General features: G+C 39.1%; 1 protein-coding gene across 5 annotated transcripts in view; it reads left to right on the forward strand.

Annotated features, from left to right (window-relative positions):
• Nucleotides 1-27,890, forward strand: part of LRRIQ1 (leucine rich repeats and IQ motif containing 1) — a 172,978-nt gene that overhangs the window by 12,156 nt on the left and 132,932 nt on the right. For all 5 annotated transcript variants that reach the window (XM_014568997.3, XM_075932613.1, XM_075932608.1 and 2 more), the window contains 10 exons: nucleotides 661-772; nucleotides 3,849-3,943; nucleotides 4,798-4,915; nucleotides 5,820-6,049; nucleotides 7,700-7,774; nucleotides 8,275-9,510; nucleotides 11,451-11,603; nucleotides 16,638-16,788; nucleotides 25,017-25,210; nucleotides 25,920-26,047. In XM_014568997.3, the coding sequence (XP_014424483.2) occupies nucleotides 661-772; nucleotides 3,849-3,943; nucleotides 4,798-4,915; nucleotides 5,820-6,049; nucleotides 7,700-7,774; nucleotides 8,275-9,510; nucleotides 11,451-11,603; nucleotides 16,638-16,788; nucleotides 25,017-25,210; nucleotides 25,920-26,047 (2,492 nt within the window). The remainder of the gene's footprint in view (nucleotides 1-660; nucleotides 773-3,848; nucleotides 3,944-4,797; nucleotides 4,916-5,819; nucleotides 6,050-7,699; nucleotides 7,775-8,274; nucleotides 9,511-11,450; nucleotides 11,604-16,637; nucleotides 16,789-25,016; nucleotides 25,211-25,919; nucleotides 26,048-27,890) is intronic.

A 27,890-nucleotide genomic window follows, 5' to 3' on the forward strand; every position in this document is an offset into this window, starting at 1 on the left:
ACTTCAGAAAAATAGCTTAACCAACAGTCAACTAACTGTGCTATTGCTGACCCACTAAACATTAAATGTATCAAAAGTGGGACAATTACATCAAAAGAGATTGAAAGTCTACATAATTTGTTGTTAGGGGACATGGGAGGCCCAGGTTCAAGTCCCTGGTAGATGTGTATTTGTGAATCTAACCTGTCCTTCAAAAAATGTAATATCTCAATAACTAAGACCCCACGCCTGATGTGTGATTCCTCTACTGTGAATTATTTGTCCTTTTATTCATTTTGGATCAAACCAACAACAAAAACCATATCAATTAGAAAAATGTTTCTACAAGGCAGGAGTAATTAGTTTGCTGTGCAGTCTAAATGAGTGACACAATAATGGAACTAAGGCATGATTGGACGGGGGGAAAATGCATGATCTGTAGGAGGTAGCAACAGTTCCTGAAATCTGCATCTTTAACTGTGTGTCCCTCACTGAAACACTAAAGAACAGAAGCGAATCTCACAGCCTGAGAGGATAAACTTGTGTATTGGGGCTGATGCTAGTGCTCTAATAATAGTTGTGCAGAGACACCATGGAGCTTAGTTAAGAATGTTAAGTATTTACCTGTAGTCTTGACAGAGATGAAAATACAGAATTTAATTAAAATATTATTATTTCTAGGCTTCAAATGGATTACCAGAGTCAGTTACGTACTATTTAAACTTTGTGAAGAACAGAAGTAAAAATACTGAAAATCTTATATTGCAAGATGTAGAAGATGAAGAAACTGCAAGTAAGCTGTGATCATAATAAATTGATGTGTGATGTCCCCCTCAAGCCCTTATATTACCAAAATAAATCAAACTAACAGCCATCAGTAATATAATGTAAATCCTCAAATGCAACAAAACTATGAAACCTACTGCGCAACTTTAACTCATCATCCAGTATGGAAGCTCCTATGGTCCTTTTTCAGAAGTTCTCTGGAAAGTATGTGGTCTGGTATAGCAGGGGTGGATACAGTTTGCCAAGGATAGCTCCTGTTGGGCTGACGGATACTAACCCCGATGAACTGCGTCCAGCCCACATGCCTCTTATTGCCCACTCCAACTGTATAGTATGTATGCATCATTTTTATTATTACAAAACAGTTTGTAAAGGATTGGCCAAGAAATATGCCCCTGTTCAGTGCTGTAGAAAAGTTGATTAATCGTTTATAGGCTGGACTGCCTAGGGCTTGAGGTTGTATTGTTTTTTTAACCTGAAACATAGCATGGACTCTTATTAATAAATTCTTATTAGTATAAGAGTGCTTAAAACCTGCATTCTTTTCTGCCTCGTTGACTCAGTCAAGGATATACTCACATTTCTGTGGTAATAACTGCATAATTTTAGATGAGCGTACAAAGGCATTTTATGCATGTGTTGTACTGAGGGCAATTTGAAGGTATCTCATCCTAAATTCCTTCTTTGTATCCTGCATAATTGTTTCCTACCCCACTACTGGTAAACCATCCAGGCTCCAGAATGTCCCTACACTTGCCTCTGACTTCACTGACTGAAGAGTGATGCATAATGTTCCTTTGCTTTCTGGTTTCTTGAAGCTCCAATTTTGCAGACTCCACAAGGAGTCCAGTGTTTCTCAGTTACCAGTCTGTGGACTGGTGCTGGTCCCTGAGATCTTCTTGAAACAGTTTTGGAAGGCAGTGAGCTGGTCGCTGGTATCAAAAAGCTTGAGAAATATTGCTCTAGTCTAGACTATTCCGGTCAATCATGAGTTTTCTTTTTAATATTCTTTTCAAATACACATGTTTAGCACTTGTAATCTCTAGGGACCTAATCCAGATATAGTATTTGCTAGGGAGCAGCCTTGCACTTGGTTATTCGACACAGGTCCCAGAGCCACTTCTGATAAGTAATTTCAAAAAATTACTTCCTGAAATAGTACTACTTAGTCTCTTGAGACCAGGGGTGCACAGTAAGCATCCCACAGGTCAGATGCGGTTTGCCAGGGTTAGCCTCTGGTGGGCTGCCAGACTCTTTGTTTACTTGGGCATCTGCAGGTATGGCTGCTCGCAGGTCTTGTTGGCCATAGTTTGCTGTTCCCAGCCAATGGGAGCTATGGGAAGTAGTGCGGGCAGGGCACTTAGGGGAAGCTTCTTCAGTTTTATCAGTAGTAAGAATTATATATATTCTAAATATAATATATGCCTAGTTATTTATATTGTCCTTTTGTGGAGCTTCAATTTAACGCAGTTCTAATGCTGTACAAGTAACCACACCAAACTTACTAGTGCCTTCTAGCTGGAGAATGTGTTTTGCCCTGTGGAGTGTTTTTCTTTGAATATATGCTGCTGTCATAGATTTTTTTACTCTAATATTTAATTTGTATATATCCAGTGCTTTTAATTAGTTTAATTAGATTCAATTACTATTAAAGGAACCTATCTTGTCTGAGTGGATTTGGAGTTTTTCCTCAAAATAGTACCTGTGGTGAGCACTTTTTTAAAGAAAAAACACACTGTGCTTCACACTTTGGATTTTATGAACTGATAATAGGAAAGTACAATTCATCAGCGTTAGACTACCATATAACCTGATACCTTGGGAATGGAGGTTGTTCATAACTAGGAAATGTTTAAAACTCTGAACACAATGTTATGATTGTTCTTTTAAAAGTTTACAACTGAACAGTGACTTAATACAACTTTGAAACTGTACTATGCAGAAGAAAAATGCTTCTTTTATCCATCTTAATTGGAATCATAGAATCATAGAACCATAGAGCTGGAATGGACCTCAGAAGGTCATCAAGTCCAGCCCCGTGCTCTAGGCAGGACCAATCCCAACTAAATCAACCCGGCCAGGGCTTTGTCAAGCCGAGACTTAAACACCTCTAGGGATGGAGACTCCACTACTTCCCTAGGTAACCCATTCCAGTGCTTCACCACTCTCCTAGTGAAATAGTTTTTCCTAATATCCAAACTGGACCTCTCCCACCACAACTTGAGACCATTGCTCCTTGTTCTGCCATCCGTCACTACTGAGAACAGCCTTTCTCCATCCTTTTTGGAACCTCCCTTCAGGAAGTTGAAGAATGCTATCAAATTCCCCCTCACTCTTCACTTCTGCAGACTAAACAGACCCAACTCCCTCAGCCTCTTTTCATAAGTCATGTGCTCTAGCCCCCTAATCAGTTTGGTTGCCCTCCTCTGGACCCTCTCCAATGCTTCCATGTCCTTTTTGTAGTGGGGGGTCCAGAACTGGACACAATATTCCAGATGTGGCCTCACCAAAGCCAAATAAAGAGGAATAATGACATCTCTGGATCTGCTGGCAATGCTCCCCTTAATGCAACTTAATATGTCATTAGCCTTCTTGGCTACAGGGGCACACTGTTGACTCATATCCAGCTTCTCATCCACTGTAACTCCCAGGTCCTTTTCTGCAGAACTACTACTTAACTGGTTGGTCCCCAGCTTGTAACTATGCGTGGGATTCTTCCATCCCAAGTGCAGGACTCTGCACTTGTCCTTGTTGAACCTCATCAGATTTCTTGTGGCCCAGTCCTCCAATTAAAATGAAACAAATATGGAAACAGTTTCCTTTCCTTGTCACATCTTTTTTTAAATATTACCTTTTTATTTTTTATATTTTATTTTTTTAGTAAATTATGTTTAACAAAATACTGCACTGTAATTATTTTATTTTTGTCTCTGCTGCTGCCTGATTGCATACTCCTGGTTCTAAATGAGGTCTGTGGTTGATGGGTCAGTTCATAAATGTGATGTTTGTAACTCTGAGATTCTACTGTACTTAGATTAAGACATTTTCTTACAATATCTTCCCCCTCCCATTTTCCTCCTCAGGTGAACACTATCAAGTAGTATCTAACCATGCTTCAGAGTACTTGGCAGAGTTGGCTTCTGAATACAATGAAGATCCAGAAGTATTGAAGAAGAGGGTATTCTGTGTTTAAATAATCTTTGTAGTACATTAGATTCAATAGTTATTACAGATAATAAACAATCTTGCAATGACTAATGCACGTTTAAAATTACACACTCCCTAAGTAGGACTACAAATGTGCCTGGTATATAAGATTAAGCATTGCATGTTGTTTGCAGGTTAGGGTCCTTGGTTGTGATTCAATTATTCCATAGATTAGGGGTCAGCAACCTATGGCATGCATGCTATCAGTGGTACGTGAGCTGATTTTCATTGGCATATGGGCAGGAACTCAGTCCAGCCCCGCCCCCTTACCCCACACAGCAGGAAGCCTGCACTGCTGCTTGATCAGAGTATTTCTTCTGATCTGTTCTTTTGCTGGAACTAGAGTTGCTGTGCCCATGAAAGCTCATGATACCATCTACATGTTTTGTTAGTCTATAAAGTGCTACCCCAGACTATTTGTTGTTTTTTTAAGTTTATTCTTTTAACAGAATTTTTTGGACTGTTGCAGATATCTAAAATTCTGATCTTAATGATTTTTTTAAAAAAATCCTGTGTTACTAAAACAGTAAGATTTGCATCTTAATTTATTTGTTAATGAAGCTACTATAAATAGGACTATTATTGACTTTAAAAATATCGACAGCATGCAGACCTGTAAATAGAAGTGAATATGTTAAATCTCAGCACACCAATTCTGAAAGTTTGCTGACCCCTGCCATAGATCATGAAATTATAATATTTGATATAAATGTTTAGTAGTCTTAACTGGTGGTGTGTGAACATTAAATTGACTAAAATAGGCTTGGATTGTTATAGCTTCATCCCTTTTCATTTTATCCTGAGAAAGTGTTTGGTTTTATTCAGATACTGTCTGAAATAGAAAATGAAGAAATGCAGGCCAGTGCTGGTCCTGGCAGTAATAGTCAACCCAACAGTGAGGACATAACTGGCAGTGTGGTTGCTGATGAATGTTCTGTTGCAGGTAAACTAACTTAATATAAATGTATTTGTGCTACTGATTAGTTCAGTACTTATATTTGCCATATAAAGTATTTTTTCTGATCTATTCTTTTGATGAGAGTAATCATGCAAGTCAAGTACAATATATATTACAATGGGATTTAGATGTTGGAACCAGAGTTACTTTGCCAATTGTAAGATTGAGATCTTATCTTATTTTTTCCTGTCTAAAGTCTTGATAATAAATGTATTTCAAATGCACAAATAATTTAAGTAATATCATTTGTTAGTTAATTTAATGTATTGGTTGGCTAAGCAAACTTAAAGGTCCCCAAATCAACAAAGGTACCAATCTTAATTTTTGATAATTTCAGTAGTATTGACATTAAGGGCCACATTTGCAGAATGTTTCTTTGGTCTGATTATCCAGGTTTTTTTGCACGTCAATCTCATTCAAGTGCCCCAACTGAGTGCAAAGAAAGTTTGTATGTGTCTGTTTTCTTATTCTCCAAGCAAAATATAATATGAACATTAATAGAAGCTAAATTGTGGGCACCGAGCATTTGCTTTATAGACTATTCACTTTAAATACATAATAGACAGACTAGGAAAGAATGTCACCCTTGAATGCGGTCTCTGTATTCTGCTGTGGTAGAATATGAGAGCTATAAAAGTCCATATTTGGCCAAGGGAACATTTCCCTGATGCTTGCATAGATATGACTGCCAAACAGCCCTACATAGAGCCCCTTACAAATACTAGTATAGTGGGTATGCATGCTTGTGACAGGTCCTTGGGCTGTACAAACAGAATCTTACTTGTATTGTTTTCTTGTCAATATATTAAAATATTTCATGATTTCAGATAAATAATTACTATGAGCTCAGATCTTTAGTCAAAATGTGCGCTTGCTTAAATTTTTGTAGATAATGATGACATGACTGTAAGCTTCACTTACCTTGAAGTAGAAGAAAGGTGCAAGCAAGAATTTGAGCTGTGGGAGGAGCAACAAAAAGAACTTGAAAAACAGAAAAGGAAAAAACTAAAAGCTGAGATGGAAATAGAGGAAAAACAAAATGAGGATGAAAAGAAGAGAAGGCAACTATGTCTGGAGGAATTTGAGACTGAAAGAATGAAGTTAGAGATGCTTCATAAGGTAATATTTAAAAACAAGATATTGATAGCATACCCCTTTATTAATCTGGACTACTTGAATCAACAGCTCCAATGCCGAAGAGAGGAATAAATGTACCCTCTCAAATCTGTGCACAACTCAGTGTCTCCATACTTGTGGTTTGAAAGAGATACTGCTGAGAATAGATCATGTAAGGTTTTTTATTATGATTCTCTTTCTTCTTCCCTGTTTTGATCAGCTGTGAATAATTTAACAAAGATGATACTTAAATTTTCACCATTAGGCTTTATCATTATTAGTTAATATTTATTGTATGATACCAGCCAAAATCCCTGGACAAGAATGGAACCCCAGAATGCTAGATGCTGGACAGGTACAAAATACACAACTCAGACTTTTTTCATGCAAAACTTTGGCTTTTTTTGTGAAAAATCCAAAATAAAATGTTTTGGCTGAAAGCATGTCTTCTGGCAGTTTTAGTTCTGATTTCTTAGGGTATGTCTACACTGCATGCTTATTTTGAAATAAGCTATTCTGGAATAGTTATTCCAAAATAGCTTTTTTCAAAATAGCACGTCTGCACTGCAGGGAAGCCTCAAAATTAGTCCAAGGCAAGCTGCCCTAATGTAGACTTGCTACCTTTATTTAGAGCCACAGGAGGCACCAGGGAGGAATAAGTTAGAATGGCCCTGGTGAGGGGCTATTTTGAAATAGCAGCAGAGGAGCATCTATACACACCTTATTTCGAAATAGCTGTTTCGGAATAAGCATTATTCCTTGTAGAATGAGGTTTATAGATTTTGGAATAAGCTGTCTGTTATTTTGAAATTATTTGAAATAACGGAATTGCTGTGTAGACACTCACATTGTTAATTTGAAATAATTCTAGTTATCTTGAAATAATGATGCAGTGTAGAAGCACCTTATTCTCAATTTCTTCTCTTCATGTAGTTCTCTAGTCAAGAGAGTGGTTGCATCATGGAAGATGTATTCTGGCTGGGAATCCCAGACCATAGAGAAGAATGAGGGCATAAGGAAAACAAATTACAGCTTCCATGAAGAACCTGATTCAGATGTTTAAATTCAGGGATTTTTTCAATTTTTTGTGGAAGTTTATACTTTTGTGAAATTTTTCATTTAATTGAAATCCAAGTTTTCTGTAAAAAATGTGTTGGTATAAAATTTTAATTTAGCTGTAGGAGACATTGTTCCTTCTTCAAAGAGCTTATGAACTTCAGAGCTATACACTATTCTAATGAGGGCAGTTCACTTTTCTGTCAGAGCTATTGTTCCATACTTAGACGTCATTGCATCAGTTAGCTTGCATGCATTTTGAAGGATCTCTTTATGACCCATATAGGTAGACACTTTTTATTTTCAACCACAGATTGACGATTTTTGAAGAACAAGATGGCAGCTATCTGGGTACAGTTCCAATTTGCTGACCTTATTCTGTTTTTCAGGTTATGATCAAATGGATGATACTGAATCTGAGTTTTTAGCTGCTTGATTTTTCTGATTTGACCAACCTGATTACTTTTTATACTTCAAGTGTCAACACAAAATAAATGGATCTTTGGAGAATGCGATTTTTATAAATAGCTATGATTTTAGTGAGTTACACAATGAAATATATTAAAATAATTTAATTAAGATTATTTGTTTATACAGCAGCAACAAGCTATGATGGAAGATGAGTTATTAAAAGAAAAAGAAGTTTGGCAAGAAAAGTTTAAGCAACATGAGGTAACTTATATTTGTGACCGTTGTCAAAGAATTTGAATGTTATTGTAATAATTGAAAGATACTTTCATTGTTATTGAATTTGATTGTGCTTTTCTTCATGATTTTAGCATATGGATTAAGAGAGATACCTTTGTGGTTTTAAAAAGGAAAAAAAGGGTTTTTTTAAATTTGGGAAAGCAGCCCTTCTTTTAAGACAGTTAGTTCTGGCTGAGCAATCCATTTCTCTTCTTGTTTGAGCAGCTGCAAATAGCAGTTAGGTTCTTCAGCTAAGCAAAACCTTTAGTCAACTTTTCAAACTGGAATTTGTCTCTGTGTGTGGATAAGATGACAATCCTATGTCCAGAGTAATCTGGAAAAAGCCAAGAAGAAACCATATTAACAGAAGATAAAATATATTTTAAGAATAAATCGATGTCTGTCTTGTTTCACACATTACATATTAAGAAAGATTTTAATAATTTAGATGCTGAATAAAATGTATATCCATTGTTTTGGCATAGGAATTGATCAAAAGACTACAGTTGCAAATAGAAGAGGCAAAAAGGATCTTTGAAGAGCAGAAAGCAAAAGAAAGACAAAGTTTGGCAGAGCAGTGGAATACAGCAGCTGTAAAAATCCAAGCTAGATTTAGAGCATTTGTTGTTTACAGAAAATATGCTCCTATCTTAAAAGAATGGAGAGCAGAAATTAAAAGGAAGAAGGAATTGCAACAAAAAATGGAGAGAGATAAGAGAGAAAAGGAAGAAAAAATGATGAAAAGGATCCAGGAAAGGAAGCAAAAAGAAGAGGAGGCAAGAAAAAGACAAGAAGAAATTGAAAGACAAGCATATATGGAACAGGTGAGGAGACGTGAGGAGTATGAAAAGAAGAAAGTCAGTATGAGGCTTGCACGAGAAAAGAGCCTACAGGAAGTATCAAGAGGGCAACAAGGAGTAAAACAAAAAGAGAAAATAGCAATAAACACAGCAGTTGTAAATAGAGACAAAGATACAAAAAATATGAAGGAAGAAAAAGGAGAAAATACAGAAGACAAAATTGATCAGGAAAAGGAGCAGAAGAAACAAATATTGGAAATAAGAGAAGAGGGAAAGAAACAAAAAGAAAAACATGTTGGAAAGATACAAGAGGCAAATAATTCAGAGAATCTAAAAGACAAAAAACAGACATCACCAAACTCTGAGAAGAAAGAAGAGTCTCATGAAAAAGGTAATGAAAATGAAGATGGATATTTGATGACACATACAGGAAAAAGTTCTCTGCAAACTACAGTCCTTGACAAAAACACAAATACAAATATGCTGGACAGAGAAGCCATTGTCCTTGTAGCTAATGATGCATTCACAAATAATGAGAACAGTATTCACATCTGTCAGTGGCACGTGGAGGCCCAGGCATATACCAGCAACAGTAAACACAAAGTGCAATTTTGTAAGTCTGAAACAATTAAAACAGCAGAGGTTGTGATGAAGGAAACTCAGGAGGAAGTTGCTGAGGATTGGGACAATAGCGTGAGTGCAATTAAGTCTTTTGAAAGGCCCCTAACACAGCTTGATGATGTTGAAAAGAGGAGGCTAACTTGGATGAGGACATGCAAACCCTGGTCTAAAATTTATATGGAAAACCAAAGAAAGAAAGTAGTTAAAAGAAGCAGACCAAGAAAAAGCTCAGCTAGCAAGATGCCTCCATTAAGTACAGAAATTATTCTCCAGTGTGGCCTTTGGAATGCCCTCCAACAGGTAACAAAAAACTGTAAGTGATTCTTAAACAGTGATCTCTGTGAGAGATGACTAGTCAGGTGAGGTGGAATTTTCAAAACTGCCAGCCTGGGCCTAATAATTGGTTTTCCCATTTACTTCTTCAAAGAGCAAAGAATAAGGTCAGTGTTGAATATTTTGAAAATTTTGCTTATGGAGCTGATTCTTGTTTTTCAGCTGCTAAATTGCACTAAGTCACAGCTGAAAATATAGTTTCCCTACATTATTTTTCCATGTAAGAAATTGCTTTATTGAAATAAGGATGTTCTTCAAGTTGGACAGAACCATAAGACAATGTCTATATTAACATTTGTTTCACACTAAGAAAACAGCCCAGAACTGCAGAACAGTTTATTTTAATTAGGAAGAGGCACATATTTGTACTGTCGTCATCTGATTAGTATCAACATACCAATCTTATTCCTTATATACGTGATACTTTCTTTAGCAATTATTCTTTTAACTTTCTTTAGCAATGATTCTTTTAACTTCTGTTTTGATAAGATGATGTACACTTCCATTTTGTTGACATTGTAAATGAGACAAAACACACATTGGCTTGTGTTTTGCTATAGCATTAATCTTCTGTTCGTTGACATTCAACATCATTAGTAGTAAAGCAATTATGTTTGAAATGGACATCGAAAGCAAATGAGTTAGTTTACCTTTTTGTAGTTGTATTTATTTTGTCCACTAAGGAGGGCTGTCACGTAATCACAGTTAATTTAAACAATTATCTCAAAACAAATTAACTCAATTAAAATTAATAATGATTCAATGCAGTTTGAATCAAACTATTAATAATAGAATACCAATTGAAATATTGTTTTGGCTTTTTTCTTTTTACATTTTCTAATATATTGATTTCAGTTACAACATAGAATACAAACTATACAATGCTCACTTTATTTTTTATTACAAATATCCATGCTGTCCTGTGGAATGGTGGCAAAAACATGAAAGGGAACACGAATATTTAGCATATCTGGCACATAAATACCTTTCCATTTTGGCAGTGCCTAGTCTCACTTTCAGGTGACATTGTAAGTAAGAAGTGGGCAGTATTATCTCCAGTAAACTATTTTATTTTTACTTATTAGCTGAACAAGAAGTAGCACTGAGTGGACTTGTTTTGTTTTTGAGTGCAGTTATATAAAAATAATAATTCTATATTTGTAAATTTAACATTAGGATACAGAGATTGCATTACAGTACTTGTATGAAATGAATTGAAAAATAACTATTTTACAGTGCAAAAATTTGTAATAAAATGATATAAAATGAGCACTGTACACTTTGTATTCTGTGTTGTAATTGAAATCTATATTTGAAAATGTAGAAAACATCCAAATATTTAAATAAATGGTATTCTATTAACAGTACAATCAAAACAGCAATTATTCACACTTTTTAAATTGTTTGACAGCTCATGTTTTCATAATGTTTAAATATATTTGTTGCACTTTTTTATAATGGGAGCAACATTTGTCAGTTAGGGTATGTCTACACTAGCCCATGAGGAGTAACAGTTAATTCGAACTAAGGACTTAGTTCGAATTACCGTTTCACTGCTGCGTGTAGCTGCGGACAGTTACTTCGGACTAGTGGAATTTAAAAATGGAGACCGCACAGGAACATGCAAATAAAGCCCGGGATATTTAAATCCCGGGCTTCATTTGCAACTTCAAATACCTACATTAGCCTCCCTACTTCGAACTAGGGGGCTAGTGTAGACATACCCTTAATGTTTTTGCTGAAGATTATATACTTTTTAGTCTTCAGTGTTTTTGGTAAATTAAAAATCTAGAGTTAATCCATGACATTGCTTTCTACATTGTACGTACACTGGACTTTAAATAGGCTGCATACAAATACTATTACAGTGCAATCTTAAAGACATTCTTTTCTTCAAATATGTGTAGGTCACAACACTTATGCTTCAAGATTTGCCTGGCTGTAGCCTCTCCACATTGTCAGAATGTATGAGTCTTCAGTTATTGACCCTGAGACGCTGTGGACTAACTGCACTGGAAGGACTCAGTAACTGCAAAAGCTTAAAGTATATTGATGTGGAGGTACCTACAATATTTTTAGGTATATTGATGTGGAAGTACCTAAAATATTTTACTGTCTGTATGCAGGTGGGTCAAGACTGTCATCTCTACCATTCAGGATATTATGAGATAGAATCCATCTGTCTATCTCTGTGTGTACATATAGAACAAGATTTTTTTTAAAGCATACCAAAAGTTAAGAACATAAGAATGGCCAGACTGGGTCAGATCAAAGGTCCATCAAGTTCAGTATTCTGTCTTCTGACAGTGGCCAATGTCAGGTGCCCTAGAGAGAGTGAACAGAACAGGTAATCATTATGTGATACCTCTCCTGTCATCCATTCCCAGTTTCTGGCAAACAGAAGCTAGGGATGCCATCCCTCCCCATCTTGCCTAATAGCCATTGATGGACATATCCTCTATGAAATCATCTACAGATTGGACCTCCCTGGTCCAGCACCACCAGGACCTGAATGGTCCTTGATGAGGGATTTTGGTGGACTAGTGTAGTCATTTCTGGCCCTACCTCTGCCCTGCCCCTCCATGGGTTTCCTGGCTCCCCCTGCAGCCCAGCTGACCTGCACACTGACTCTCAATCCTGACTCCCTCCCACTGCCCTGCTGAGCCACACGTTGCCCCTCCCCTCCGCATTGCATTGGGCTCCCAGCCCCCACACTCACTAAAGTGTTTCAGGATTCTCTGATCCTGGAATACCTGTGGACCACAAAGTTCTGTTTTATAGAGTGTGCAGCCTGTAATTCTTTTTTGAACCCTGTTAATGTCTTGGCCTTCCCAACATCCTCTGGAAAGGTGTGTGTTCTACAAGTTGACTTTGTATTGTGTGAAGTACTTCCTTTTGTTGTTTTAAACCTGCTGCATATTAATTTCATTTCATGACTCCTAGTTCTTGTGTTATTGAAAGGATTAAATAAATCTTCTTTATTCACTTTCTGTACACCAGTTATATAGATCTCTATCAGATTCACCCTTAAGCATCTCAGTTTTCTATCCTCTGAAAATTTTGCCACCTCGCTCACTGTCCATTCTTCCAAATAATTAATTTATGAATGTGTTGAATAGGTTTGGTCCCAGTATGGACCCTGGGGAATAACTCTAGTTCCTGCCTTTGTTTCTTATCTTTTAACCAGGTACCGGTCCATGAGAGCACATTCCCTCTTATCCCATGACAGCTTACTTTGTTTAAATGCCTTTGGTGAGAGACCTTCTCAAAGGCTTTCTAGAAATCTAAGTACACTATATCCACATATTTTTGACCCACTCAAAAAATTCTAGTTGATTGATTGTGTCATGATTTCCCTCTACAAAAACTATCTTGGCTCTTCCCCCAACAAATTATGTAAGTCTGATAATTCTGTTCTTTACTATGTTTCAGCCAGTTTGCCTGGTGCTGGAGTTAAGACTTAACGGCCTGTAATTGCTAGGATCACTTCTAGAGCCCTTTTAAAAAAATTCCATCACGTTAGTTATCCTCCAGTCATTTGGACAAGATAGTCTCTTAAGTGCATAGCTACTATGTACACTTCATAAGTGGCCTAATTTTTCTAAAATTCTGAGACCCTAACCTCGTTCTTTGTCTTTGAGCCATAAACTAAGTTAAAGGAATAAAGTAAGATGCTAATCTACTGTATATATTGTTATAATTTTAAAGTATAGTTTAGAGATTTCAGAGCTAGAAGTAAATAGGCATAATCTCTTTTTCTGTCTCCGAGTATTTATCATGAATGGCCCTAGTGTGAGTGTGGATTTAAAGTGATAAATCTTTATTCCCTCTGTTGCATGGCTCTGCAAATTCTATTCACCCTCACAGTTTGTACGCTCTGCCTCCCTCACCTTAGGGACTAGGGCATTTAAGAGTAAGTGAGTGAGTGAGTAGGAGGTGAGGCTTTAGCCACATACCTCCAGCGTACTAGTCCAGATTGTTTGCCCACATGAGCAAGAAGCAGCACCAGCATTGATTTCTGAGGCACAGTCTCCCCAGTGCTGCTCCTGCAGGAAGTGGCATTGCACTGCTGCTAACATTGAGCCATGGCTTAAAATCTGAGTGAATAGAGAAAATGTGTCTTTATAATGTATCTCATTTAAAGACCTGGCAATCTACACAGAACAGATGGTTTTACCTTTTTGATTTTTAATGTTTTGATTATTTTATATCAATGCACTGGGAGAGTTCATACATTATGACTAACAGAAGACCTATTGTGCACAGAAGGTTTGAATGTTTCTTTTTTGCCAAATGACTACTGTTTGGTATGTGCTGTGATCATCTCAAAATTGAAAAAGGCATGTGCCAGGTCTGTTACAATGTTGTCTAGTGGTTAGAGTAAGGCTCTGGGAGTCGACTCTTGTGTTCTTTCCCCAGTTTTGCTACTTATTAAAATAATTTTTGGCAAAACTGTTAAATGTCCACTAATTTAAGGTGCCTCAAATTTCAACACAAAAGGAGTACAAGGATTTTATGTATTTAGCTAAGCTGTTAATCTTTTTCTGACTGACAGTTATAGGTGACTACATTTTATGTTAAGTGTTGCCTGTATTGTTACACACAAACTGGTTGTTTCTAAGCATTAAAAATGTTATTTTAAATATAGTATTACACTAATTGCTTGTTACAATAGTGCTAGGCTGGTAGTTGGGTGGCTTGATCCAGTGTTGGCTCCTCTGATAGATGACTTCCATTCAGAGCAGTTAAAAGTGCCTTTGTTTAGTATTAGCTGAAACAACAGAAGGTACTGACTAGATCATAGACCAGTGTGGCAAGGCTTGAATAGGAGATGAGCTATTTGGTTTGAGGAGTTTTTGCATCTGTATGCCAACACGGGATTGAGTGTACACAGATTCCAAGATCAGGAGGGACCATTTGTTATCGTCTAGTCTGAACCACCTTAAAACACAGGTCATAAAACTGCCCCAAAATAATTCCTAGAGCGTTGTTGTTTGGTGGAGCCCTATGTATCTGTGAATCAGAAGCAGGAACAAAACCCATGCAGCCAGCAATTTGTATGTGGGAAACAAAAGCCAAAAGAGCTTTATAGTTAAAGTGGTGGCTGGTAAGAAGCTTGGAAATGTGAGCAAAGGAACTGCCTCCTGTTGTGTGCTTCCTACTGTATTCAGTGAAACAGGCCATGGCGTACGTGCTTTATCAATAGGATTACATCGAAGATGCCTGACTCAGCTATCAGTTTAGTCTCCTGATGGAAACACTCCTTAAGGACCCGAATAGCAGCCAACTGCTCAGACTAAAAATAGCTAACAGTACAGGTTGGACTGCATTGGTCCAGCACCCTCGGGAACGGACCAGTCCAGGAGGAGGGATTATGCCGGACTAGGGAAGGTAATTTCCTGTCACTGCCCCCCCGCCCCCCAGCCATTGCCTTACTGCCAGCCTCCCAGCCAGCTTCCCCCGCTGCTGGCCCCTCCACACGCAGGGCTCCTGGTCCCATCGTGGCAGCCCCTCTGCCGGCACACACAGCCCCACTGCCACACTCCAGCCCTATGGGGCAGCCCCCCTGCTAGGGTACAGTTGTGCCGCCAGGCAACAAGACTTGCTTGTGCTTCAGCTTTGCTGGGCAGCCCCGCTGCCTCCCGACCTCACCAGGCAGCTCCACTGGGTAGCAGCTGGGCTGCTGGGCTTTTTGCTGAGCCACTGGGCAGCCCCTCTCCCCGGTTCCTGGCCCCGCTGCCAGGCAGCCCCATGGTCAGGCTCCCAGCCCGCAGGGAAGCCGCACTGCCTCACAGTCCCACCAGGCAGGTGAGCAGCTTGGCAGTAGTGGGGCTTCCAGGCTCCTGGTTGTGCTGTTAGGCATCCCTGCTGCCTCTTGGTCTCACTGGGCAGTTTCGCTGCTGGGCTCCAACTCCGCTGCCTCCTGATTCCATCTCCCCACGGTGTTGGCACTGGGTGGCAGTCCTACTGCTGGGCTCCTGGTTTTGCTGCCACAGAGCAGCCCTACTACTGAGCTTTAGCCCCACCGCAGGGCTCCCAGCCATCAGCCCGCCACTGGGACTCTCTGGTCCTGGGACATCCGTTATCTTGCTGGACCAGAGAGTCCTGGTTAAGAAAGGTTCAACCTGTAGTTAAGTTCACAATATTTTTGAATGACTCATAATTATGCTTAACTTCATAGAATACTTTTCATCAGTAGATCTCGGGGGCTGTCTACACTGCACCCCTTTTCCAGAAAAGGGATGCAGATGAGACAAGTCGGAATTGCAAATGAAGCGGGGGATTTAAATATCCCCTGCTTCATTTGTATAAACATGGCTTCCGCTTTTTTCCGGCTCGGGGCTTTGCTGGAGAAAAGCGCCAGTCTAGACAGGATCTTTCGGAAAATAAAGCCTTTCCCGAAAGATCCCTTATTCCTCTTAAAATCAGGAACAAGGGATCTTTCGGAAAAGGCTTTATTTTCCGAAAAATCCCGTCTAGACTGGCACTTTTCTCCGGCAAAGCCCCAAGCTGGAAAAAAGCGGCAGCCATGTTTATACAAATGAAGCAGGGGATATTTGCAATTCCGACTTGTCTCATCTGCATCCCTTTTCCGGAAAGGGGGTGCAGTGTAGACACAGCCAAAGTGTTTTACACACTTTACTGTATTTTTCCTAACAAATATTTCTGTGAAATAGGGAAGTGTCCTTGTTTTTACATATGGGTATCTGAGTAACAGAGAGACTATATGATTTGTCCAGGAGCACACAGGAAGTCTGTGGTGAAATAGGGAATTGAGCTTGGGTCTGCCAAGTCATAGACTACAGCCGCTCCCTGAGTTATGAACAAATTACAGACCAACACTTGGTCCGTAACTCGAAGTGTTCGTAACTCGGATCCCATAGAGTTACATGGTGACCTCGCTGTTTGTAACTCGGATCCACATTTACTACCACTTTGGTTGTAAGTGCGGATGGTCGTAAGTGGAGGTGGTCGTAACTCGGGGAGCGGCTGTAGTTACCCAATCACTGGACTATTTTCCTCTCTCATTGAACTTCCAATACTTTTCTATTAAAAGTTATCTCCAATTTTACCTGTTTTCGTCTTTGTTGTAGGAAAACAATATTCAGACAATCAATTGTGAGAATCTAGAAAATCTCTGCATTTTAATTCTGAACAAAAACCAACTTGCATCACTTCATGGCTTAGATGGCTGCAGTGATCTCAGGAATCTTGAACTTTCCTGCAATAAAATCACACGAATTGGTAAGAAAACATTAAAGATGATGCATTTTATGCATATAATGTCAGTATTGTACATTTATTTTTGACTTGGTTTGGTTGAAGATAGAAAATGACCGTTGCCAATGCAGTAGTATTTATTTTTAATCCTGTAACAAGATATTATTCAGTACTAATGTCCTTATAATTGGGATGGAAAATGAGAAAAGCATATGTAAAATCTTACTGCCTTTGCAGATTGTGAATAGTTTAAATTTTCAAAAAAAAATGTTGAGTGGGTAGACAATGAAAAAAGAACTAAAAACTTGAAGGAAATGAGCTTGTTTTAGATGAGAAAGAGAAAAAATATACAAGAGAAATCCCTTGCCCTAGTTCCTCCTGCTAAGGATATCCAGGAGTTCCATTAGCCTGATGCTGGTACAGCAGGCCTCAATGTTTTTTCTGTAATGAAGGGGCAGTAAAGTGCAACAAAGTAGAAACAATTCTGATTCTGTTACATTGGAGTGGGGAAGAATGGATTCTTTGGTTGTCTACAGAAGAGTGAACCTATTCAATTGGTCAGATGCAGTCTCACGTTTTCCCCCCAAAAGTAGCCACAATAATTGAAAGTGGGACAGAGATAAATCACCTTGTAATTACCTACCATGGTGACTCCAGTCACTAGGAAGCACAGGGTGATAGGTTCAACTCCCATCCTACTACCACCACCCCCGCCCTGCCCACCCTGGGAGTGACCAAACAGGCAACACAGGATAAGGGACCCTCTGAGGGTATGTCTACACTACCACCCTAGTTTGAACTAGGGTGGTAATGTAGGCAACCGGAGTTGCAAATGAAGCCCGGGATTTGAATATCCCGGGCTTCATTTGCATAAAGCTGGGCGCCGCCATTTTTAAATGTTCACTAGTGCGGACTCCGTGCCGCGTGGCTACACGCGGCACGGACTAGGTAGTTTGGACTAGGCTTCCTAGTCCGAACTACCGTTACTCCTCGTTTCGAACTACCTAGTCCGTGCTGCGTGTAGCACTAGCAGACATTTAAAAATGGCGGTGCCCGGCTTTATGCAAATGAAGCCCGGGAAAGTCAAATCCCGGGCTTCATTTGCAACTCTGGTTGCCTACATTACCACCCTAGTTCAAACTAGGGTGGTAGTGTAGACTTACCCTGAAGGTGGGAAAGTGGGGTGGGTTCTAGAATGGCCTAGTAGATAGAGCAATTGCCTGGGGAGAACAGGACTGGGTGCTTGAGCCCTGCCCCCACCCAGGGAGTGCCCGGACAGCAAACAAGGCCTTTCTTCCTTCAGAAATGCAACACAACAGGTAGATCTGCTGCTGAAACAGTTGTAGGCCCTGCTGTGTAGACTGGGTTATAGTGGAAGGTTGAGTTGTGAGGGCCACAAAGGTATATCTAGTCATTGGAATTCTTAACTGTTTCAAACCATGAGCCTCTGAGCCTTGCCAGTCACCAATTCTAGTGAAAATCAAAGTCTAGGTTTTGAATTAAAAGAAAATATTTTATTTGTGAAGCAATTCATCTTTTGTTTGGAGGAAAGTCATTTGATTTGAAGAAGTCGATGAAAGCAGTTGGTGGGTGAATGGTCATGCTCTTGAGTTGAGGTCAGTTCAAATGTATATAGTAACGTTTAGAATCAGAAGGAAGGTGCTTTTGAGGTGGTAAAGGAAATAAATTAAAATAAGGAATGAAATGAAAAACCAATGTTGTTGACAAATGAATCTCACACACATAAGGTCATTTTTAAAGTATTTATAGCAGCAATAGCGGAAGATTAGACAAATATGCAGGTATGGGAGATGAGAACCGAATTCCATAATAACCAAAGAAATGGCAAATAGGAAATATTAAACTTGAAATAATTAACACCACATAGATGGCTTGTAATAGTTTCAGTTTCAAAGCACTATTACTTTGTTGATTTTACATATTAAAGTATATAACCATAATTCATATTTCTGGAGACAGTGCCCTACAGTAGTGGTAAATGCTTGTGTTATTGTCGATTTAATATAAAAACCAATGCCAGCAGCTTAAGGGAAACAAACTGCAAGAAGCAATACTGAAACTTTATATTGATTTGCCAGTAATACTGTGTGAGATTATTTGTTTGGGATGGATTTCTTGTAGCATAATATCTACTAGATTAATGTGCAAGTGACATGATATTAATTGATGATCCTTAGTTTGAAGTATCTGTATACAGAGCAAATGGAATAAAAGCCTTCTATGCTATTTTTTATATACAATGAAAGTACTGTATTTACTGAGTGTGAAATGAGTTTGAATGAGAAAGTGGACATTGAAGAAAAAAACACATGGACTCTTGCTTTTCTCTCCTCAGGAACAGCTTTGAGGATGTCTGGGTAAACTAAATGAATAACATAGCTTTTTTTGTTTCACACAATAGCATATTGATGGCAAGAAATCTTATAGAATCACACAAAGATGGACTTGTTTTTTAAAGATGTTAATTTGCTTCTCTGATTTGTAAATCTAGCAGCAATTTTGAAAGTTGCACTGCTGTGTAGCATTCTTTTTTCATTCAATTTTAAATTATTCTAATCCATGAGTTTTCTCTTTTTAAGGGTTATTAATATATATGGCTGTAACAATTCTGTTTAACTTGTTGCAAGAAGTCTGCTAGATACTATTACTTTTGTTCTCACCAAAGTATAAAAGTGTGGGGGAAATGGCAGTTGGCAGAATTTGTTAAGAAAATAAATGGGGGTTGAGAGGAATGCCTTATTGCAAATGAGCATATCCTCTTAAAGGAGCATACTCACTGCTTGGGTGATTATACATATGTACTGTATATACAGTGAACTTTAGCATATGTATATACTTGGGAAGGACCTGGTGCATTAGAATATTTCTTATATTAATTACATATTTTAAAAAATCTTGTAAATTATTGGATTAATAGATTCCACATCCAGAAGGGACAATTGTGATCACCTAGTCTTGTCCTCTGTGTAACACAGGCTGTAAAGCTCCCCCTAAATCCTAAAGCATATCTTTTAGAAAAAAAAAAATTGACCTTGATTTATAAATTGCTAGTGATGGCAATTCTATATCTTTTGGTAAATGGTTAATTCCTCTCATTGTTAAAAAAGATATGCTTTATTTCATTCTGCATTTGAGTTGCTTCAACTTCTAGCTATTGGATCATGTTGTTAGACTAGGGGTTCACAAATTTCTTTGTGCAGTACTTTCCCCTCCCAGCTTCAGACTACAAATATTACTTTGTGACCCCAGGAGTAGGGAATCAAAGCCTGAGCCCTTCCAAGACCCACTGCCCTGGGTCGGTGCCACTCCAGGTAGCGGTGGGAAGGGCAGGGCAGAGCAAAGCTAAAGATCAAGGACTTCAGCCCTGGATAGGTGCCTGTAACCTGAGCCCCATCACCCAGAGCTGAAGCCTTTGGGCTTTGGCTTTGAGTCTGGGCAGTGGGTCTTGGGCATTAGCCCTGGGCCTCAGTAAATCTAAGCCAGACTTGGTGATCCCATTCAAACGGGGTCATGACCAGTGTTCCCTTTAAGTGGGGCAGCAGCACAGCTTCACAAGTGATTAATCAGCCCTGCCCAGTCAGTGGCTCAGGGCTCCATGCAAGGAGCTGACTGACTGGGCGGGGCTGATTAATCACCTGTGAAGCTGTGCTGCTGCCCCACTTAAAGGGAACACTGATCATGACCCCGTTTGAATGGGGTTGGGTCCCAGATAACAGAGCAGAAGTCTCCAACCTTTTTAAGCACAAGATCACTTTTTGAATTTAAGTGCAACTCAGGATCTACCTCAAACCCAAGTACCGCCTCCTTCGTGCTTCTTCTCAGAGGTCCTGCTCACTCCATCCTCCCTCCCTTTCACCAGGCAGGGTCAGAGGGTTGGGGCATAGGCTCTGGTCTTGGGCTAAGGGATTTGGAGTCTGAGAGGGGCTCTGAGCTGAGCCTGGGTCAGGGAGTTAGGGGTGTAGGAGGGCGTTCAGGGTACAGGCTCTGTAAGGGAGTTTGAGTCCAGGGAGCTCAGGACTAGGACAGGAGCTTGGGGTGCAGAAGAGGGTTCATGACTGGGGTAGGGGCTTGGAGCTGGCTCTAGCTGGTCACTGCTTACCTCTGGTGGCTCCTGGGTCTTGATGCAGTAGGGCTAAGGCAGGCTCATCCCTGCCCTGCCTCTTCCCCACTCCAAAAGCAGCCAGCAAACACCCTCCATCCCAGTCCTTGTTGTGCCCCTCTCCATTCTGTGAAGATAGAATATAGGATGCGAGGGGGGCACCATGACATAAGCGCCCCTCCTCTCCCTTCCCTGCTCTGAACAGCAAGCAGGAGGCTCCCGAGGGTTGAAGGAGGCAGCTCCAAGGCAAAGGGCAGGAGGTGCACAGCAGTGGGGGGAGGGACAGCTGACGTGCTGGCACTTGATAGCTACTTGGCCAAACCAGTCAGGATCACCTGTCAGAAGCTCCAACATCTACTAGTAGATCCTGATCTACTAGTTGGTGACCACTGAGTTAGAGATAGGTATAACACAATAGATTCTCAGTGTTCTTTCCTGATTTCTCATAGCCAAATTAGCCCCCATCATACTGTACGTATAAGTTGGGGTTATTTTTCCCGATGTGCATTACTTTACACTTATCCACATTAAATTTCATTTGCCATTTTGTTGCCCAATCACTCAGTTTGTTGAGATCTTTTTGGAGTACCTCACAGTCTGCTTCTGTCTTGACTGTCCTAAACAGTTTTGTATCATCTGCAAACTTTACCACCTCACTGCTTACCCCTTTCTCCAGATCATTTATGAATAAGTTGAAAAGGATTGTTCCCAGGACTAACCCTTGGGGGACACCACTAGTTACCCCTCTCCATTCTGAAAATTTACCATGTATTCCTACGCTTTGTTTCCTGTCTTTTAACCAGTTTTCAATCCAAGAAAGGACCTTCCCTCTTATCCTATGGCCACAAGAGCCTTTGGTGAGGGACCTTGTCAAAGGCTTTCTGAAAATCTAAGTATACTATATCTACTGGACCCCCTTGTTTGCATGTTTGTTGACCCCTTCAGAGAACTCTAATAGATTAGTAAGACATGATTTCCCTTTACAGAAACCATGTTGACTTTTGTCCAACAAATTATGTTCTTCTACATGCCTCACAATTTTATTCTTTACTATTGTTTCGACTAATTTGCCCAGTACTGAAGTTAGACTTACCAGTCTGCAATTGCCAGGATCACCTCTAGAGCCCTTTTTAAATATTGGTGTCACATTGGCTACCTTCCAGTCATTAGGTACGGAAGCCGATTTAAAGAAGAGGTTACAAACCACAGATAATAGTTCAGCAATTTCCCATTTGAGTTCTTTTAGAACCCTTGGATGAATGCCATCTGGTCCTGGAGATTTGTTAACATTAAGTTTTTCTATTTGTTCCAAAACCTCCTCTAATGACACTTCAATCCAGGACAGTTCCTCAGATTCATCATCCACAAAGGACGGTGCAGATTTGGGACTCTCGCTAATATCCTCAGCCGTGAAGACTGAATCAAAGAAACCATTTATTTTATCCGCAATGGCTTTATCAACCTTGATTGCTCCTTTTATATCTCGATCATCTAAGGGACCCACAGGTTTTTTAGCAGGCTTCCTGTTTCTAATGTACTTAAAAAATGTTTTGTTATTTCTTTTTGAATTTTTGGCTAGCTGTTCCTCAAAATCTTTTTTTGCTTTTCTTATTACATTTTTACACTTGATTTGACAGTGTTTATGTTCCTTTCTATTTATCTCATTAGGATTGGACTTCACTGTTTTCATATTACTAAAAGCAGCTCTGCTTATAGAGTGGTTTTCACTTCTGCCTATTTTATTCAGACATATGTATATGGTCACAGAATACCTTTATTCATGCACTGCCATAACTGATATCCCATCATGTCGTTTGTGCTGATTCCTTGTCAGTGCCCATGAAAAATATGACTCACAAACAAATCATTACTATTTCTTCAAGCATGAAAGGTCTCCTGCATTGTACAAAGCATAGAAGACATGTTCTTGTCAGAGCCAAGGTTCATCTTGTCTATTACTCTGTCTTTTGACAGTTGCCAATGCCAGGTGCTTCAGAGGGAATGAACAGAAGGGACAATCCATTTCCCTGTCATCCACTCTCTTTACACTCTGAATAGTGCGAAGTACATAGTCACCTAACATTTGTGATGAGTTTTAACTTTGCATGTGTATGCAATACAGCCCGTATTACATGTATATTATAGTACTGCCAAGAGGTCCCAAAGTAGATTGGAAAAGCCATTCTGCTAAGCATTATACAGAGTGAGTGACAGTCCAAACAGCTTAGAAACCTAATAGACAAAATAGGCAAGACAGACACAGGGCTTGCAATCTTAATAAATGAGGAAAAAAGAACAGAAAGTGAAGTGACTTTTCAAGATCACATAGAAGGGTAACAATAAGGCTGGAAATAGAGCCCTGGTCTCTCGTCTCATGCAAACCTTTGTAGAGGTCCCTTTTGCAGATCCTTCACCTCTTTGAATCCAGTGCTTGTCTTTTTTAGAACGTTGACTTTGGTATTCAGAAATAAAAGCTTTAATGGAAAAATAGTGTTGAGACAAGTTCTTGCAGCTGTTAGTTTTTAGAACCGTCTGAAATGAAACTGTGCTCAATCCACTAGATGGTGCTCGTCTCCTTTATAAAAAGGAAAATTAAAAGGGAAAAAAATCCAGAAAAAGCAGCTTGAAGTCTCATGTAGTATGTGACAGACATATTTGAAATTTTTTCAGTAATTAATATTGAGTAAGTTAATTTCTTAAAAGTGTGGATGGGAATAAATAAAGTGCTTTCAGTAGACCAGTTGGCTTGACTTTAGTATCAGTTTAATATCTGATTTTTTTCCATTTTCAATTATTATTCTAAGTCCTAAGCTGTATAAATTCTTAATGTAAGATGAATAAATAATATTTTTTTTTACTTTGCTTTTCCCTTCATCTTTACTCTTTACTCTTCTTTCTCCATACACCCTCTGTACCTATAACAGGGCTCGACAAACAATACAATCTACTCGCCCATGGCAAGTAGGGTTCAGCAAGCCCTGCTTCTCTTTCTCTCTCTCTCTCTCTCTCTCTCTTTATATATATATATATAGGAAGCCCCGGAGATGCTTCAAGGGAGCAACAATGTTCAGAACTAGGGATGTAAAATTTCGATTAGTTGATAAGGGTGCTTCTGCTTTTGAAGTGTAGCTTTAAAAGGGAGAGCACAGGGCCAGCAGGGGATAAGCATTTGCTTATCAGATAGTCAACTAGTCGTTCACATCCCTACTCAGAACAAGTGAGGAGGCAAATGTGCCCAGAGCCATTACAGATGCACAAGTCCGGTCCATCTTTCAGATTCCCTGGGTTCCGCAAGATTGTGGGAAGAACCTGGTCTTGTTGCACTGCCAACACAATGATTTGGGGGCAACTCTAGGAGAGAAATCCTATAGGTTGTAACTGTGGGATGGCTGTGATGGCCTAAATTTTGCTTTTTGTACCACCTGTTAAAAATGCTCTTTAAAAATATGGTAGTTGTAGGTATAGTTCAAAATATATGTTTACGGATACTTCACCTTTCTTACGACTTTTTTTTATTGCTCTTTCTTATACAATGCATACCATCGTTCATATCCATGCTGACTGGCCTGCGTTTATTATAGTGATATGATTAATTCTTCTGGTTACTTTTAAAAAATGTAAATTCAGATATTTCATTGAAGTGAGATGATTAAGTTTATGCTCTTAGTAGAGATTTTGACTTGGTGGCTAGCATTTTGTAGATACCACAGGACCTTGACTAAGTATACTCTCTGCCTTGGGTATTTAGTAACTTCTCTAATCACAGCATTATAAGAACAATTTACCACATGAAGCATGTCCAGTTACAACACTTTGACAATGTGATGTACTCAGGGAATGCTAAGCTAATTTGGTTTCTTGTTTAATTAATAGGATCAGATGTCTGCTATTTTTGTGTTCTGAAAATGATTGTTTAAAATGCTTGAAAAACATGGAGATAAATATAAAATTAACCAGTGTTTACAACAATTCTGAGGTATTTTAAAGCCTTTAATAAAAATTGAGTGTATTAATTTTTATATATAAAATATGAACCTGTTACAATCTCAGTGTGTTTTATGTTTTAAAACCAGCACAATTTTAATCATATTATGATTTAATACAGGTTAAAAACATGAGATTTCCTTTTCAGGTGGTTTGGAGTCATTGAAAAATCTCCAGCAACTAATTGTGGATCACAATCAGTTAGTCAGTACGAAAGGTCTCTGTGATGCTCCCACTCTCATGCACATAGACTGCTCTTTTAATCATCTTACTCAGCTTGAAGGCATTGAGAATTGTGGTCTGCTTCAGATTCTGAAATTACAAGGAAATAATCTAACGGAGGTAAAATCCATGAAATAAATGAGCTGGTTTTTCATACCAGGCTTCTCTGACATCAGTAATACAGTCCATGATGCTGATGATACTACTTATTTCTTCAGGGGCAGATGTACCTAGGGCCTGCTATAGGAGTTTGGTGTCAGTGCCCTTTGTACCTCTGAAAATCTCCCCCTTAGTGCAAAAAATGGAAATTAAATACTATCATAGGTAGTTTTCAGTTTGTTATATGCTATTTTTTTAAGTTGGTCAAACTGCTATGATCACTAAAGGTAAAAGGAGCCCTGCATTAGACATATTTCCTCCAGACTTCAGTATGGTATAATTTTCATGGGTGATAACTGCCTATAGCTTAAATGGAATCGTGGCTTACAGCTCTCATAATGAAGCCCCAGTTGGCTACTTGAACATTTAGTCACCCTTGTTGGCACTGGCTTTTAGATGAAGCTGAGGCAAAAGCCACTTGTCAATAAATCATAAGTCATTGCAAACATGAAAAAGTAAGAATTTATATATTGCTAATTTCAAATGCTGTGAGATACACTGAATGTTCAGACTATGCACAAAGCACAGAAAAATGTTAGCATTAATAAAGCATATCTGTAATAGTGTTTAATAATATATTCAAGAAAAGCACTGAAGTATTCAATTTTTATTTATATGCAATCAATTGTTATTTGAAAAATAATAGCAAAAATAACTTTTCTATATTTAGCTCCCTACCTTGGAAAATCATGTTCTGTTAAGAGAGCTATACTTGGATGACAATAGTATTTCACATATGGAAACATTTTCTTTGTATTGGCTGCCTATGCTGGAGATCCTTTCTCTGTCTCAAAATAGGTAAAGTAGAAACTTTTTCTATTCAAGCAATTTAACACAGAGATATTTACAAAATGATGTTCTCTTGTGAGTTTTAGATATAAACCTGTGTGTATTATCAAGCACTATAAAGGCCAGCTCTGCTGTACTAGTCAAAGCGGAATTCTTGGGATATTGTTCTTTGAAAAAGCATATGTAGCAGCTATGGTGTAAACCTTTTAGACAATTTTTAAAATAACAATGATCATAAAAAGTGAATTTAAAAATATAATTATGGTAATGCTGTGGCACTGCTAAAAACATGTTAATGATATTCTACCTTACTTCCGAAATAGAATTATTACTAAAGCTCTCTGTCCTACTTCTATCATAGGGATCGGTTTACTCCAAATATTGGACCTAACACTTCACACTCTATCTGAAATAAACAGTGCTAATTAAAATGTTCATCAAGATACTAACTTACATTTCTGTGTACACATTGTGTTGAAGTGTCAAAAAAAGGAATTTCAAGTTGCTTATCAGCCCTATTTTTTCATTATTACAGTTCAATTTTATTTAAGGTTAAAAAAATGAAATAGTTTTTTTCTTATTATTTCTAAGCAATACTAATTAAAAATTTCCTATAGCTCTCAGTTTGGCAATCTGTGTTTTATGGGAATATAGTGACCACATGGTCAGGGTCAAAGATTGACTACCTTTTTTAAGTAATTACTTTAAAATTTGAGTCTACTTCAGTGTAGGAATGTTAAATGTAGATTAATTAACTAATCGAATAGTCAATGGGCAGGGCCAGACTGGCATGGGCGAGCTAGGCAGCTGCCCAGGGCGCCAACCGATGGGGGGTGCCTGATGGCAGCTGTAAGGGGCGTGCAGCGTCCTTTACAGCTACCATCAGGCACCACGCACCCGGTTCCCACAGCACCGGCCCTGCGGCTCCGGCCAGCAGCATCCTTCCCTCCATGACTGCAGGACCCTGCATGGCCCGGCGCGCGCACCAATAGCGCTGCCCACAGGGAACGCGGGACCAGTGGGGAACTGGCCCACACTCTCTGAGGTGCCTGAGCATTTGAAATGTACAGGTGCCCCACTGGGGTTCTTGTACATTTCAAAAGGAAATGCCGCAGGGAGTGTGGGGCTAGTTCCCCCCCTGACCCCACACTCCCTGTGGGGCTTCTGCTTTTGAACTGCCCTTGCTACAATTCAAAGGCAGAGGTGCCCTAATATACTAATTGAATAGTTCATGGAAATCCCATTGACAGGGCCGGTCCGAGCCCTTTTCAAAAGCAGAATCGTAGCAGAAATGGTGCGAGCAGAGACTGCTTCAGTCCCTGCTCACACCGTTTCCTGCTATGCCTCTACCTCCCATGCCCCTCCCGCAGAGACAGTACTGGGGGGAACCGGCTTTTAAGCCAGCTCCTCCCAGCACTGGCTCCTGCTCCCCCCTTGCTGCCTCTCTCTGATAAGAGGCACCAAAGGGGGGGAAGCGACTAGTCACATCACTAGTTGACTATCGAATAAGCTTATGCTTATCGGATAGTTGACCAATTGTCTAGCTGCTTTCATCCCTACTTCAGTGCATGAACAAAGGCAACAAATAATATTTATAATTCTGGATATTTCTAGTTTTCTGTATTACTTTTTACAAACTCACAAGATTCTGTGTGTTTGTTTTTCTTTTGTGTTTATTTTTGAAACAAGTAGTTTCTGAATAGGAAATGTATTTTACTAGCTTGCATCACTGTTTCAGATGTTTTATAAAAGATTTTTGTTAGCATCTTGCCTTCTAGTCATAATGTAGAGTATAGGTCTACAGATATTTGTATACCATATAGATTGTCATTTTTCTACTAGAACTCTCATT

The sequence above is a fragment of the Pelodiscus sinensis genome, chromosome 1 (assembly GCF_049634645.1).
Source record: "Pelodiscus sinensis isolate JC-2024 chromosome 1, ASM4963464v1, whole genome shotgun sequence".
In the NCBI taxonomy this organism is placed as follows: domain Eukaryota; kingdom Metazoa; phylum Chordata; order Testudines; family Trionychidae; genus Pelodiscus; species Pelodiscus sinensis.